The following is a 15839-nucleotide window of genomic DNA, read 5'->3' as shown; positions in this document are numbered from 1 at the left end:
ATTTGGTATATTTATCTTTAAAGTTCAATAAAAAAATGCTGATTAAAAGTATATATATTTCTTTAATCTTCAATTCATTGATTGCGTTTATTTACATTTCTTTATAAAAGCGTTTTACACATATAAGGTCCTTCCAACTCATATCCTAGCTTCCTGTAATAATTTCTTGTACCTACACCTAAAACAAAATACATTTTTTAGACAAATTATTCAATTTTATTTGCTTGCCAAATTTAAAATAACTTGAGTAAAATCTACTAAAAATTGCACATTTGATTTACAAAATACCACAACAATATTAATTCTAAATCTCTTTCTACTCAAAATTGAAAAGGGACACTAAATTTGCATGCTCTCTGTCTTTTATTTGTTGAGGAAAATTAGTCAAATTACCCGAAGGTGCTTTTCACCAGAAAATCTATGGCATGAACTGAACCAGGTATCCTAGTAGATTATTAGTACCCAATGAAGATTAGTGACCGTTTTAAAGCTATCTACCTCCTTACTCCTTACAGGCTCTTCCGGTATGCTATTCCAAATTCCCACAATCCTACTAAAGTAGTAATTTTTCCTAATTTCTAGGTTAGTCTGGGATTTGAGTAGCTAGCTTAAAAAAATGACTCCTCATCCTGCTTTCCGAGCAACTTTATATAACCCATTAATATATTTCTCTTTGATAAATTTAAACAACTGAATTATGTCCCCCCTCCCCAACTCTCCTTTGCTCCAGGCCATACATAATTAAGCCTTTTCAGCCTGGTATCTAAATCTGAAAGTGACTTTAGTAGCCCTTCTTTGAATCCTTTCCAATAAAGAAGTGTTTCTTGAGATGAGACCAAAACGGAACAGCACACTCCGAATAAGGTCTTACACTAAGGCAGAAGAACCTCCTTAGATTTGTTTGAAATGGGTTTGTTGATTAGGACCTCTGTTGACTGACCGAACATGCTATACATAATACATTAAAATGTTATAATGATTTTTGAAGCCCACATGTATGGTGAGCAAAGAATAATGGCGAAGAAAAATATTGTTGTGAATGAAATATTTTTCATTGAAAAATAAACTTAAATCAAGCAAAGAATCTTTTTTACACTCGTTCACCGACATGTTCAGACCGATACGGTTTTAGTTAGGAATACCTTCCTTCTAACCAGTACTAATTCAATTAAATTACCAGAAGTAAAAATTTGAGAGTGAAAAAATAAGTAATAAAAATTACTAAAGACCTATTAAAAATTGCAGTAAAATGTACATTTACGTATTTTACAACAAAAGAATTCTTTTTCCATTTTATTCATCGACCTCTTCATCAATAATTTTATTGTAGTGCTAACTGAACTGAATAAGTTTAAAATTTCACTGAACTTTGATCTTTGCTCAAACAGTACTGTCATGCAGGGGCTGCCAGAGGGGAGATCCCCCCCCCCCCGAAACCCAAATGCTTTGTACTGTAAAAAAGAAGTTTTTTTTTTTTTTGATTCCTAATGTCAGAAAAGGAAAATAACAGTTTTTTATTCTTAATTTAGTAATTATTAAACGAGTGAAAATTTGAAAAAATACAGAAAAAGCAATTCTAGTTCTCATTAACAGCAAAGAATACTTGAAATTTAAACCCTCAATTAGGACTTCCTGCTCTCTTTTGCAATTCAATTCCACGCCAAGGCAGGCCTCTTGTCAGTTCGGTAGACTTTTCAAGTCTGCCGAACTGACTTCTGTGCACTTCCTCCACCAGGGGCGTGCACAGAAATTTTGTGGCACATAACAAATGCCTTTTTCGGCCACCCTCCATATTGTTTACGCCTATTTTCAACCCTAGGTTTAAAAATATTGGGCCCCACTCTGGCTCGGGTCCGCCCTCCTCCCCCTAAAACTGTTATAAAACTTACACTGCACCGATTTGGAGTTCAACGTTGAGGGTTAATATGCATAATACATGTTAAGGCATAAAAAATGTCAATTTTGAGGGAAAACTGAAAAGGAGCATATGTTCCTTTGAGCCTTTCAAATTACCATTCCAAAATCATGAACAAACTATTTATGCACTAAAAATATTGAGAAAAAATTCATACCAGATATAACAGCAATTTTCCCTGAACCATGTTCTTCTAGTGCTATTCGTTCTGCTTCTTCCATCAACAATGTTCCAAATCCCTGATAAAAAAAAATGCACTACATTATAACTTCAACAAATAACCAATCAGGTACAATTTATAAGGGTAAACCTCTTATTTAGTAATGCTCAAATAGTGCATTTAAGTTCCTGATGCACATACTTAAATGTAATATGTTCATCAAGGAAAATAGTTTTTTTCATCTCTCCTTCTTGCAAAGATTTAGCTTTTCTTTTCATTTTTACAATATTTTCTATGGATTGCTGCTATGGAATTGCAAACTGCGACTTATTGTTTGTCAGACAGACGAACCTACAGTGCTTTATCCGTAGGTGAGAGATTGCTCAGAAAAGAGGGCTTTTGGAACAGCTACATCCCTCCGCAGATCAAGCTCAAAACACAATATCCTTTCTTATTTGAGTTTCACCGACTTGCTACAGACCTCGATGTCTTGAGCATCAGACAGCCCAATTTTAGACCGTCTATTTTCCTGGATACTTTAAATTACGCTACTGCTAATTTGGACTTGGTGTGCAGCCTCTTTGTAAACATTCTTCCTCACAGGCTTCTGCGCTGGCTACAATTCATGAAAGGTATCCATTTCAAGATTGGCTTCACGTCTATACCGATGGATCTGCCACAGCCTCCACAGGTAGGGCTGGTGCTGGCGCTTTTTCCAAATTTTTCAGCCTGAAGGAATCTCTTAATGCCTGGTCAGATAATTTTGATGGTGAAGTTTTTGCAATTTATATGTCCCTTAGGGCTGTCACTGAGCTCTCTTGCCAAAAAATTGTTATTTTTGTTGACTCCCAAGCTGCAATAGAGTCAATCACAGACTATAACCTTTTCCCAATAGAGACTGAGTTTGAATGTAAACTTATTATTAGTTCACTTCTTGAGACCGGTAAAGACGTTGTGCTCCAATGGATACCAAGCCACTGCGTCATCCATGGCAACGAGCAAGCCGACTTGTTGGCTAAAAAGGCTTCTACATTAAATCCACCTTGCCTCCCGATCCCTCTTCGAAACCCCAAGCGACATCTTGGGAGCAATATAAGGCTCAAAAGAATTTCATCTCTCCGTGGCATTGCCAGAGGAAAATCTTGGGCGCGTCTTCTTGAAGACCAAACAAGACTGCAACTTTCCCTTCTCCCTAGAGTTGAAGGGGTTACATCTTTTCGTCTCATTACTAGTCACGACTACTTACAAGCCCATCTTTTTAAAATCGGACTGGCCAGTTCCCCGCTCTGCCCACTAAGTGACGGGACTAAGCAAATGACAGGGGAACATCTTTTTGATTGCCCCGTTCTTCTCGACCTGCTCATGGATGTTGTCTTCAGGGAGCTTTCCCGCTCTGCTACTGCATTTCTGTTGTATTGGACTGCAAGGCGCCTTATGTCCAAAAGGATGTTGGCGGGCGTAAATTTAAAAAAAAAAATATTTTCTATGGAGAAGGCAAGCCAAAAAAAATCAAGTAAAAATTTTAACTCTTTGCATCGTAATGAAAAAGGCTTGCTCATTGTTTTGTGTTCACCCTTGTGTAAAGAACTTTGCATTGAATTCTTTAAAATATCGATAAAACCAAATTATGTTAGTTTTTAAAATCAAAATACAATAGTTGCTTTCAGTTTTTCAATCTTGATATCAAAACTACAATTAGGATTTTCTCACGGCACTTCAGTCCATCTCTATTTCTTCAGATAGGTACATAAGTGTGCCAAATAAGGCTACCATAATCAGGGTTGCCACGCAGCGGGAAAATCTGGAATTGTCAGGGAAAATGAAAATGGCTGAAAATCAGGGAAATGTCTGGGAAAATGAAAAATTGCATATTTCCGATCAATCTTGAAGCGCAGCCTGCGGTATATGACGTCAAAAAAAAACTTTCAACCTTGTTTTTTTCGCCGCCATTCCCATTCATCGTTTTGTCATTCCCCTCTTTCTTCTTCCCCTTGCAATTCTTTTTATCGACTCTCTGCCATTGACGCATGCGCCATACGCCATAGCAGTCGGCGGCAGGCGCAGAATGTTCTTCTTTTCTTCCTAGTTTGAGCGGGCTCTGTTTAAACGCTGCTTGTTTACGTCAGCAGTTCTGAAGTTGTTATGATACACAGCACATTGTTTTGTCTGCGAGTGCGACTGAAGTTCTTAATGAGCTGTAATAATCTTTTCATATTTTATATTATTTCTTTAAATTGATTAATGAAATCGTATTCTTCTAAACAATTTTGTTCTGTAAATTTAATTAATTAGACAGTTTTAAACTTAGAAAGTTTCTTTTTTACAGAAGTATCATAATCTTTTAGTATTTTAGTAGTGATCTTTAAAGACTTTCAATGCGCTTCTTTCTTTCAAAATAAAAGAAATCCGATTAAAAAAAATCTACACATCAAAGAAGTCTGATCATTGCTCAAAATTTAACTTTATGACAATGTGCCCACAGGAGTGATTATGGCGCAAGTTGCGCCATCAAAATTTGGGGGGGGGGATTTTTTAATTATTTATTCATATTATTTTACTTTATTATTTTTAATTGTGTGTGTGTATTTTATTGCGGGGGAGTGAGCACACTTTTCTTTCAAAACAATAATAATTAAAAATAAATAAATAGGAAAAAAATAAATAAAAAAAGAGGGTTAAAAATAAAAAAAAGCGCTAAAGCGTTCCGAAATATTGGGGGGAGGGTTGTGCCATTGAACTTGGGGGAGGGGTGGAGCACCCCTGTTTTATGAGCAACAAACAGGGGAAATATGTGAAGCTAAAAGATGCATGATTTTTTTACAGGCCAAAGTCTAAAAGCGCTGTGAATTCAATGGATTGGAGGGGTGGAAGGCAATAATTGAAAAAGTTTAGGTTTCATATTTTTTTAGTTCAGATTATTTTAGCAATTAACTTTATTTTCGTGATACAGATGTCACAATTGTTAATTTCGCAGTTCTTTCACTTGATGTAAGGCAGTGGCTCCTCGCTATTGAAAATTAGATATGCTACATTTACATTAATTCTTTATTACAGTTATTTGCTTCACTTGTGTTAGTACATTAGGGTAGTTCAAAAATACACTTAAAAAAAAGGTTTCTCCTAGAAAACAGGGCACCACTCAATGTTTTTAGACTTGTGGATAGTAAAATACTGGAAGAATTTTAACTTCCTATCCCAACTGAAAGCCGGTGCTCGACCCCCTCCCCAAACTTCTTAAGTATGGGGAGGGGGTTAAAAAAATACATTGAACTGAAAAAACAATGTTACACACTATAATCTACACGAGTTATATGCATATTCATTGCAATAAAATAATTGCTTACATAAAAAAAAACAGCTGGGGAAATTAAATGTTTCTAAATTTGTGACTTTTTCTATTCTAGGGCTAATGTTAAATTAAGGGGTCATTGAGCAACCTCTTAAAATTTGAGAAAGAAGCTAAAACTTTTACAGCACAATACTATTAGTAAGTTTAAAAAAGATAAGGGATGTCTTGGACTCGACCTAAGAGAAAAAAAAATTTGAACCACCCTTAGTACATATTTTTGATTATTTCAGCTTGAGTAAATTAAATTTGGTAACCAAACGTTTGCAAAGTTTGAAAATGAGATAAGTTTTATCAAAATTTGAGATGTATATATTAATGTTGCAAAATGAATGTGGAGATCGATAACCTGGAATTTTTCTCAAAACCACCTGGAAATGTCAGGGAATTTCATTCTTGAACTTCCGTGGCAACCCTGATAATGTTCAAAAGCTAATATCTCGCTCCTTTGTAATTGAATAGCTGCGTCCTTTGCATATTCATCAAATGACTCATAAAAAAATAATAAAATAAAACCAAGTGAAAATTTAAGTTTTAGTAATATTTTTCAGCAGTAATTGTAGTTTATATCAAAACTACAATTAGGATTTCTCACGGCACCCCAGTCCATTTCTATTTTTTCGAGATAGGTGCATAAGTGTGCCAAATAAGGCTACCATAATGTTCAAACGCTAATATCTTGCTCCTTTGTAATTGAATAGCTGCGTCCTTTGCATATTCATCAAATGACTCATAAAAAAATAATAAAATAAAACCAAGTGAAAATTTAAGTTTTAGTAATATTTTTCAGCAGTAATTGTAGTTTATATCAAAACTACAATTAGGATTTCTCACGGCACCCCAGTCCATTTCTATTTTTTCGAGATAGGTGCATAAGTGTGCCAAATAAGGCTACCATAATGTTCAAACGCTAATATCTTGCTCCTTTGTAATTGAATAGCTGCGTCCTTTGCATATTCATCAAATGACTCATAAAAAAAAATAATAAAACCAAGTGAAAATTTAAGATTTAGTTATGTTTTTCAGCAGTAATTGTAGTTTATATCAAAACTATAATTAGGATTTTCTCACGGCACCCCAGTCCATCTCTATTTTTCGAGATAGGTGCATAACTGTGCCAAATAAGGCTACCATAACGTTCAAAAGCTAATATCTCGCTCCTTTGTAATTGAATAGCTGCGTCCTTTGCATATTCATCAAATGACTCATTAAAAAAAAAGTGAAAATTTAAGCTTTAGTTATGTTATTCAGCAGTTTTAGCAAAGAAAAGCGATTTGACTTTATTAGGTACATGGACCCTTATAAAGAAAACTCTGAGCAAAGATTACTTCACGCAGAATTGAAGACAAAAACGTCAAAAAGTACTATCAAACTAAAAGAATTGAAAGAGTCTTTAATAGCAATAAATATATACATTAAACCACATATGATAAAATTAAAAGCATTACCAAAAAATTACAAAAAATGTCATGTTCACTTTGATGAATTCTTTTTCATGATTGATAAAGTCACGATCTAACGAATTTTTACTACACTACATCAAAAAACAAAAATGCGGTGTTTCCTTATTGGTTTGTATGCCCTTATTTAGCAAACCCACTCAACATATACATTGAACACTTCCTGGCTCTCCTCGCTCTTCCTACGGCACCCAATTTGAGAACCCCCCCCCCCCCCCCCCCCCCCCATGTTCAAAAAAATTTTTCATCGCAAAAAGTAACACTATTCAGCGATACTTACCTGATGCTGAAATTTTGTTGGATCTCTAGCACTGACAGGCACTACGCTGCCATATCTATGAAATGGTTATGGAAATTTTTCAATTACGTTCAAAAAATTTTATAATGAAACAAGACTATTTCAGCACTGGTGGCTAACCATATCACAAAAAAGTGTTGACATTTTATTTACTTTTTGAAGTAAATACTGTTTCGTCTAGGAACTAAAAATTACATGCTTAATCAATGCCTTCAAAATAATTCTCAGTTCCCCAACATCAGATCATCATAGTTCCTAATTAAAAAATTTTTTAAAAAGTAGAAATGAACTGAACCATCATGCTAACAGTTGAAGAGATATGGATTTAATATATTTTTTAACAAATAGTTTTCTTTTATATATTGTTGCCTCAAAGCAACAATAGGATATCTTAGTGTTATTCCTGGGATTAGATGTCTTATTGTTGCTCTGAGGCGACGACGTATTCTCTTTTTAGAAATGAAATTTAAATGCTAGGAAATTATACTTAACATATTGCAGTCTTAGTTAATTGAGAGAGAGATTTCTCTGGTGTAGAATAACCCTTGTTGGTACACAGGAAAGTAGGCTTGTTTAGTTCTAGAGTGAAATTATAATTGAAATTCATTATTGTCTTCTTGAATATTTATATTCATCTTAGGGAAGTCAGTTTTTAACTAAAACTATAAAGTATATCAACTGTTACCTTTTAAAGTAAGAAATAACAACCTCAAAAAAGCACAAATTGCAGATTACTGCAGACACGTGTTTTAGCGTTACAAGGAATGCCTAATTCAGTGCAAAAAGTAATGAGCTTATGGATGAAAAGACATCCGACAAAAGCTTTTCATCCACAAGCTCATTACTTTTTGCACTGAAAAAGGTGTTCCTTGTAACGCCGAAACACGTGTCTGCAGTTATTTGCAATTTGAGCCTTTTTGACGTTGTTATTTCTTACTTTACTTTTCATCACTCAGGTATTTATTTATCTTACTTTATAGTTTATATAACCCAACTGAGAGAAAAAGAGAAATCTGTTAGAAATGAGACCCTATAAATTGTATTTGAGTTTTTAAAAAACTTGATATTTGTTGTCCTAAAAATGTCTTAAAATTTTATCAAAATTGTGTGCTAAAATTTTTGAAATCACCACTGTGACTCCTGATGTTGCTACAAGGAAAAGTAGGCATGTTGAAATTTATTATTGTATTATCTAAATTAATAAACAGATGGATATCACAAATATGTTTACTATAAAAAACTAAATATTAATGGAATGGTTTTTAAGCCCAAAATACTTAACTTATAAGTTCCTACTTAATGTTGAGTTACGGCATTTTGTCATTGCATAGCAGAATTATTTCTGTACTTGATATTTATGCATAAATCAAGACATTGAAAATTTGTATACATATGGCAGAAAAATTTCAATAACTTTCCATGAAAAAAAGAAGAAGATAAAGAAAGGATACACATGAAGTTCTCTCACAACTGAAACACCACCTTTCAGTTCTGGGCGAAAAGTATTGTCAGAACATTTTCTTAATCTTAGTAAGCCAACCAAAATATCTTGTTCTGGATCTTCATATGATAGAAATGTTTCCCATCCACCATTTGCAACATAATCGCGCCGAATCAACTGAATCTTTGTGTAAAAAGAGTAAATATTATAAAAAACAATACAAGTAGTTCCCCATATTTGAAGTTGAAATTCTCTACTTTGTCTCTTAAGGTTGTCTAAAAGTATTACAATTATTTCTCTTGCATTTAAACTTCAAAAAAATAAATAAATAAATAAATAAAATCAATTAAAAAAATAAGATCCAAGCTTTTTTATGGTCTCATACAATATGTTTTTTTTTTTTTTTTTTTTTTTTTTTTTTTATTGGTTAGCTTTAATACCTCTTAAAAGCTTTCACTTTTAATATTATAAACCCAAAGTCAGAAAGGGAGAAAATATTTTTCCTAGTTTTGTACATTTCTCAAACAAATCCTAAATTTAGTTTCTATTATAAACATATTTTCTTAATCTTTTGTCTTTCATTTAGCTCTTCTCTAATTTCTCAGTTTACATAGCAATTAAAATTTACATATGTATGTAGACTTAAAAATAAAAAGAAAACCCCAAAAAACAAACTTAATAACATAAAAATAAATAATACTAATAATTTAAAAAAAAACATTTACTCATTTTTTTAATTTCCTGATTTTTAAATTTTACCATGTTTTTCAATAAACCTAAATTTTATTTGATAATACAGTGAATGCCGGGTTGATTGAATCAGTAAATAATTGGATCAACCACTTCAATGAATCAAATTGTCAAAAACAGAATACAATCCAGCTTTATATTGAAATAACCGCTTTACTGAATCAGCCGCTTTATGGAATCAAAACTGTTTATAACAAACGTGATTCTTATAAGCGGCGGCCACTGTATTATGTATGAAACTTTCGAACAAAAAGAAAGTGTTTGAAAAGCAAGGGGAAAAGGAAACTCAAAATCTATTAGAAAACCAAAATATAAAAAATCTTACTTCATATGGTCTGATTTTGTTGTGAATTTCTTGAATTCCCACCTCTCGAGTTCTAACATCTCTACATTGCAAACCTAAATCTTTCATTCTAGCTAGTGCTAACTCTCGCAAATTACCATGTTCCACACCGGAACTTACAAGAGGCATTGGAATATCCCTAAAAGTTACACACAACTGTTATTGAAATCTATTTGATGGACAAAAACATACTTTAAATTTTGCAATTATTTTCGACAAAAATTACCTTTGCACCCTATACACTCTGGTCCAAGGTGGAATAAGGGACAAGATTCGAGCAATTAAATCAATTAGAACACTCGGTGGGTAACTCTTATATCTCCCTGTTTTCCACAGCTCATATAAACCAGTTCCTCTGATAACCAAAGTTGGGTAGATTTTCAAACCATCAGCTCGGAAAGCAGGATCTTCGAAAAATTGCTAAAAAGACGAAACAAAATATATAATTGTCCGAAATAAATTAACTTAATGAATATTAACCTAAATTGTTTGATTACAGGAGTTTCACTCAAGTGATTTATCGTGAGATGAATAAGCGAGTTTCCCTTATGCATGAAAATCGACTTTAAATTGCATATAAAGTTTTAAACTTAAAAAACTTCTTGTTCTTTTTAATCTGCTTACTTTCATTTACGCTCATTTTTTCCAACATATTAAAGAAAATAACTTTTGTACAAATAATGGGGGAATGTGCTTTTAAGTTAATTTCAATGTACCAAGTATTTATCAAGGTATCTTTGGCATCAACTATTTCAGTAGAATATCGACATCAGGGGTGCCTTGATGAGAGGTCATCATGACCTTCCAGAAGTTTTTCCTATAAGACAAATTTTGTCTAACGGTTCGGCAAATTTGTATACAGTTTGCAATATTGCAGTTTAAAAAATAAACAAATAAACGCTGCTGAATGTCTCTTCCCATTAGTTTTAGGTATGTGTGCCCGTTCTTATTTTATTATATTTGATAAAATATGGATTCTCCCCTCCTAAAAATTTTAGTTTGGGTGCCACATGTTATGGGTTAGTTTGGGGTCAACATGTTGGTTATATATCAGGATTGGCCAATACATATCAGTTGATTTTTAACATGATATATATCCAGTACTTATTTTAAAAATCTCATGATATTTTGATTTTTTTGATTTTTTTTTTCCACTAAGGTATATTTTCAATATAAAAAGTATATTAATCATTGTAATATTGTTCATTTATTATTAAAAATAACCAAAAAAGCATGTACTATATTTTTATGATGTATTAATACATCATTAATATAACAAAGTGATATAATATTCCTTTTTAACTTGTATTTTATAATCATGAAATTATTAGTAACGTAACAATTTTAATTCATATTAAAAGTGCCTAATTAAATATTAAACATTCCTCAGAAAAAAAGAAAATGTCTTATGACTGTGCACCGACTAATGTATATATTTATTTCTGAACCTTATAACTGTAAAAGTAGCTCACAGAAGAAAAATGTGTAAAACAGCTAATGCTAAATTAACTCCATTAAAATTAAATCGAAAAGTAAAATGAAATATTAGCTATAAATAACGAAAGAAACATTAATTTTAAGTCTACATATTGTAATTATAATATAAAAAATTAAAGAGTGATTTAAGGATGCATTTACTATTTTGAAGACTTTAGTTTGTGTTGGTTGAAAATATCTGATACATATCAAAATATCCTATATATATATATCCAAATATCAGATATTTTCGATATTTTCAAAAATATCATATTTTTAAACCCTGGTACACATATATATTTGTTAATTAATTTTTTCTAATTATAAATGACAACAATTGCGACAAAAGGGCTCAAGTAGTGAACAAGTAACCAAATAAGAGATCATTATAACTTCGCTGAGATAACCAGAAAAGTAAACTGCAATAGTTTGACAGGTTTAATGCAATTTAGCTATGGTCAGTGGTGCAGCAAGGAGGGTGGGGGGCATCCCACAGAGGCCTAGTTTCTAATATTACTGTCAATCCTAATACAGTAGCTAACAGGGTTGGCAAAAACCTGGGTTTAAAAAAAAACATAGACCCAGGGTTTGTTGGGTTTTTTTAAAAAAAACCAACTAAAGCTGGGTTTTTTAAAAGAAATGTGGGTTTTTTTTGTCTTTTTTTTTTCTAGAGAAAATGTGGGGTAGTAGCATATTGTAGCGTAACTATATGGACAAAGCACAAAAATTGTCTTGGGGTAAAAAAGCTTGAAAATTCAGCTTTTTCTGAAGAAAAGTAAAAAAGACGACGAAACCCAAGAATGGTGAAGTTCCTGATTTTTTTAGTTTCCATGATTATCAACAGTTAAGGCAAAGTTACTTCTCGAGTGATAAAATCTATTGTTCGTTTGTAATTACATTTTTTTTTTCATTTTACTTTTTTTGTATTTCATTTTGTTATGCAAAACTACTGTAGAATCTCAAGTAGTTTATCCCTTTTTACTGAATTTCAGCTTAATCAAGAAATTTCTTTGAATTTTATGTTGCCTGTTTTTCTATTTCTGTGTACAGAATAAGAAATATTAAACTTTTTAGTAAGATAATGAAAATACTGTACATCCTATTCTGTTTTCTGTCCGAATGTTTCTGAAACCTGTTAATTTCTAAAAAATATACCTTGTTTAGTCAAGATTTGTGACTTGTTGGTTTGCAGAAAATAATTCACATGAAAGCCTTTTAGCTAGAGTAGTTTCCTCTGTACAGTCTACAAATATTAAGAAAATCAGACTTGACAGGATTTAGTCAAGATAATTAGAGTTATTTATTGACCAGTTAAAGAAAAAAATATATATTTATTTGAAATCTTTGAAGTATTTTTTTAATGCTGTTAAGAGTTAAGAAATACTATTAACGTTCAAAATTCATTTTTTATGTCCATTGTCTGTGGTGAAGAACAAATAAAAAAGAAGTTTAAATTGTGAAAGTATTTAACTTAATTAATTTTTTAAAAAACTTCTCGGAAAATTTTTAAAAAAACCAAAAGTGGGCTAAATAATGGGTTTTTTTAAATGGGGTTTTTTCAAAAAAAAAACTATTAGGTCCAATCCGGCCAACCCTGGTAGCTAATACACATGTAAGGATATTTATGCTCCAAAAAAGGTAATTCTGGCATACATAATTGATACATAATTGAATTTACTTACTATAAACTGTTCTACATCTCTTTCAAAATCTACATTAGGTAAATCTGGCATCATATGAACCACAACTTTAAACCCACAGTCCTTAGCTAATTGAAAAGTTTCACACACCGCTTTAACTGTATGACCTCTGAAACAAAAGTTAATGTTTTATATTTTTACATTTAGAAATCCAAGGAAACTTTTTTAAAAAATCTTACCTGTTGGTGTCTCGAGCTACATCTTCATATACACTCTGAACTCCAATTTCTAGTCTAGTACAACCGTATTTTAACATATCACTACAAATATGAAAAGATAATGATTGTATTTCGAGATAGAAACGTACAGAACAATGCCAACAAAACATGGAAAATTAGACCAGGTGGTATTTAAAAGTTTTTAGAAAGATAATTAAAAGGTCCAATAATAAAAGTTTTTTTATAGATTATTAATTTTGTAAACTTACAAAATTAAGCTTAACTTTAGCAAGTTAAATTAAGTTTAACTTGCTAAAATTAAGCAAGAGAACAACAATCATGTGATGCTCTAATCTCCCATTTCCGTCTTCAAACTAAAATTTTAGAAACTGGCTTAAAAGGTATTTTTTTGGCAGCACTATCTTAATACAAATTGTCTTTATTATTACTTTCTTAAATCATAAAATAATTTTGCTAATTGACTGATAAAAACTAAATCTAAATTAGTCACATTGAAAAATAAAACATCAATACAAGTACGTCTTTTCTGACCTAATTTATAAAACTTTTCTCTTATTCAAAGGTAAAATACACTTTGAGTGCAGTTATACATGTTAAACAATTATACAGTTATGCCGACAGAGTGGTGTAGTGGTTAAGACGCTGACCTCTCACACCCAAAGCCGCAGGATCAAACCTGGCTCCAGTTGGCATCTTGTCAAGATGCAGAAAATCAACAGCATCCATGACGTATGATTATGCAGCGTGTAAAAGATCCCTGGAGTACTCACTTGGAATGGAGTACCCTTTGGCAAAATTTAATTCCTAGTGCAGTTTTGCATCAAATTTAGCCCAGGTGCCTCCATCTAGTGGGGAACTGTACGTCAAAATTCTCGTAGCAATGGCATCCCACTGATAGTGGTGCTACGTGAAAGAGTGGATACTATACCGGAGGATCACCGTAGGTCTGCAAAAGGCAATGCCTCTTCGCCAGCCCCATTAGAAAGAAAGACAAAATATATGTTAAACTGAAAACACAAGTAGCCCAAATCAAACACCCCTGATTTAAGGACTTGACTAATTTTCAAAACGTTTAAAAAAAATGAGGGGGAAAAATTAATATTAGTCTAAAAGTTTAAATAAAAAAAATCTGTGCACTTTTCTCTGTTCTTTTAATTGCATTGAGGATGTACGATTAGAAGTTCTGTCATAGCAGTAACTCTTCACTAACAATAGCAAAGATAGCATTTAATTTAATAAGCACCACATGTTCATAGTCGAGATAATCAACACTTAAAGTGTCATAGATTTGACTACTGCCATAAGATCTGCCATATCTGCAGGAAATGCAACACCTCAGAAATGAATCCTCATCATCTCTCTTGCCTAAAAGAAAGATATGAGCCCAGGGCCGATCCTAGCAGGTGTGCAGAGTGTGCGCCGCACAAGGGCGGCCAATGCAAGGGGCGGCCGCAGGACGCATCATATAGTTCTTATAATCAAGCAAAATTCCTCAAGAATTTCTCGCAAGATAACTCATAATAAGTAGAATAAATATGCTGATTTTTAAATGTTCAATTGTCAAAGTATGTGTCGATTTCCCGACAGCATAGCATAGTTTAAGAAAAATAGAAGGTTAGGGAACATTGTGTTGGTTCATTGTCCATTAATATCTGCTCTTAACACACATGCTTCATTTGGTTGCAAAGTTTGTGAAAGAACCGGTAATCAGGCATGGATACAGGAGAGGGGAAAGGCCCCCCTTCTGAAGCATGAAATGGTGCCGTCTAAAAGGAACACCGAGGGCGGCCACTAATGTTTACCCCCCCCCCCCCCCCAAGCTTTAATAGACCTAAACAATGAAGACATATTTTATTTATTTAAAAAAAGCTATACTGATTAGGTACTCTCGCAAGCATTTCAAACAACAAACTATGTAACAACTGTGTTTAACAATCGTGGATGCGTGGGCAGAAAGTGGAAAATTGCGACTCCTTTGAGAATAACATATATGAATGACGAACTAAAATATTGTACTTTTCCCCCTGTACGACAATTTTTCTGATTAAAATCTTGAATGAACTGCCCGGTTTCAGATTAGGTAGGAGGACAGGGCTCTTGCCCCGGGTAGCAAATTTAAATGTAGCTCCAAAACGGAGATCCAAAAGGATGCCATGACCTCCTTGACGAAACTAAAGAAGGCTTAAAATTGCATTTCTAGGACTTAACTTTCGGAAAATTTCGCTGGTTGAACCATCGATCTTAGGGACCCAATTAAGGGAAGTCAGTACCCTAAATACTTTCAAAAATTCGATTTTTTGATTTTTATATATTTTGAAACTCCATTTCAATACCTTTTTAATGATACAAATTTCTTGATCGTGCTCATAGTAAAAGTAAGTTAAAATAAGCTTTAAAAAAATGTAAGCCTATTTTGATGAGGTATGATTTTCTCCTTTAATAAATTGCAGTATCTCAAAATGGTATTTTTGAAATTAAATGTTCCTTTTTCTCATAAACTAAATTGTGTTAGGCTTTGAAATTTTTACCACCTATTCCATACATCTAATTGCATATACTGAAGTAAATTTTTTCTCATTTTCGAAAAATATTTTTTTATAGAGCTGATTTCGTGCTGCAAAATGGCATTTTTTGAAAAAAAAAAAAAAAAATACAGTGACTTACACATTAGAATTTGTTTAAAAAAACTAAGCTTTCTTTCTGTAAAACTTTACTTCAGTGTAGAGAAAAGAGTATTTAAGGTACAGAAAATATTTCATAATTGTATGTTT

General features: G+C 32.6%; 1 protein-coding gene across 1 annotated transcript in view; it reads right to left on the bottom strand.

Moving 5' to 3' along the window:
- Positions 1-36: 36 nt before the first annotated feature.
- The window catches only part of LOC129234206 (elongator complex protein 3), a 37141-nt gene continuing 21338 nt past the window's right edge, over positions 37-15839 (bottom strand). The window contains exons 9-16 of the mRNA XM_054868128.1: positions 13069-13149; positions 12872-12998; positions 9940-10133; positions 9696-9852; positions 8631-8803; positions 7162-7216; positions 2073-2154; positions 37-178 (exon numbers count right to left, since the gene is read on the bottom strand). Coding sequence (XP_054724103.1) covers positions 102-178; positions 2073-2154; positions 7162-7216; positions 8631-8803; positions 9696-9852; positions 9940-10133; positions 12872-12998; positions 13069-13149 — 946 coding nt within the window. The 3' untranslated portion in view covers positions 37-101. The remainder of the gene's footprint in view (positions 179-2072; positions 2155-7161; positions 7217-8630; positions 8804-9695; positions 9853-9939; positions 10134-12871; positions 12999-13068; positions 13150-15839) is intronic.

The sequence above is a fragment of the Uloborus diversus genome, chromosome 1, assembly GCF_026930045.1.
Source record: "Uloborus diversus isolate 005 chromosome 1, Udiv.v.3.1, whole genome shotgun sequence".
Lineage (NCBI taxonomy): Eukaryota > Metazoa > Arthropoda > Arachnida > Araneae > Uloboridae > Uloborus > Uloborus diversus.
Note: the sequence above shows the minus strand (reverse complement) of the source record. Positions and strands in the feature narration are given on the sequence as shown.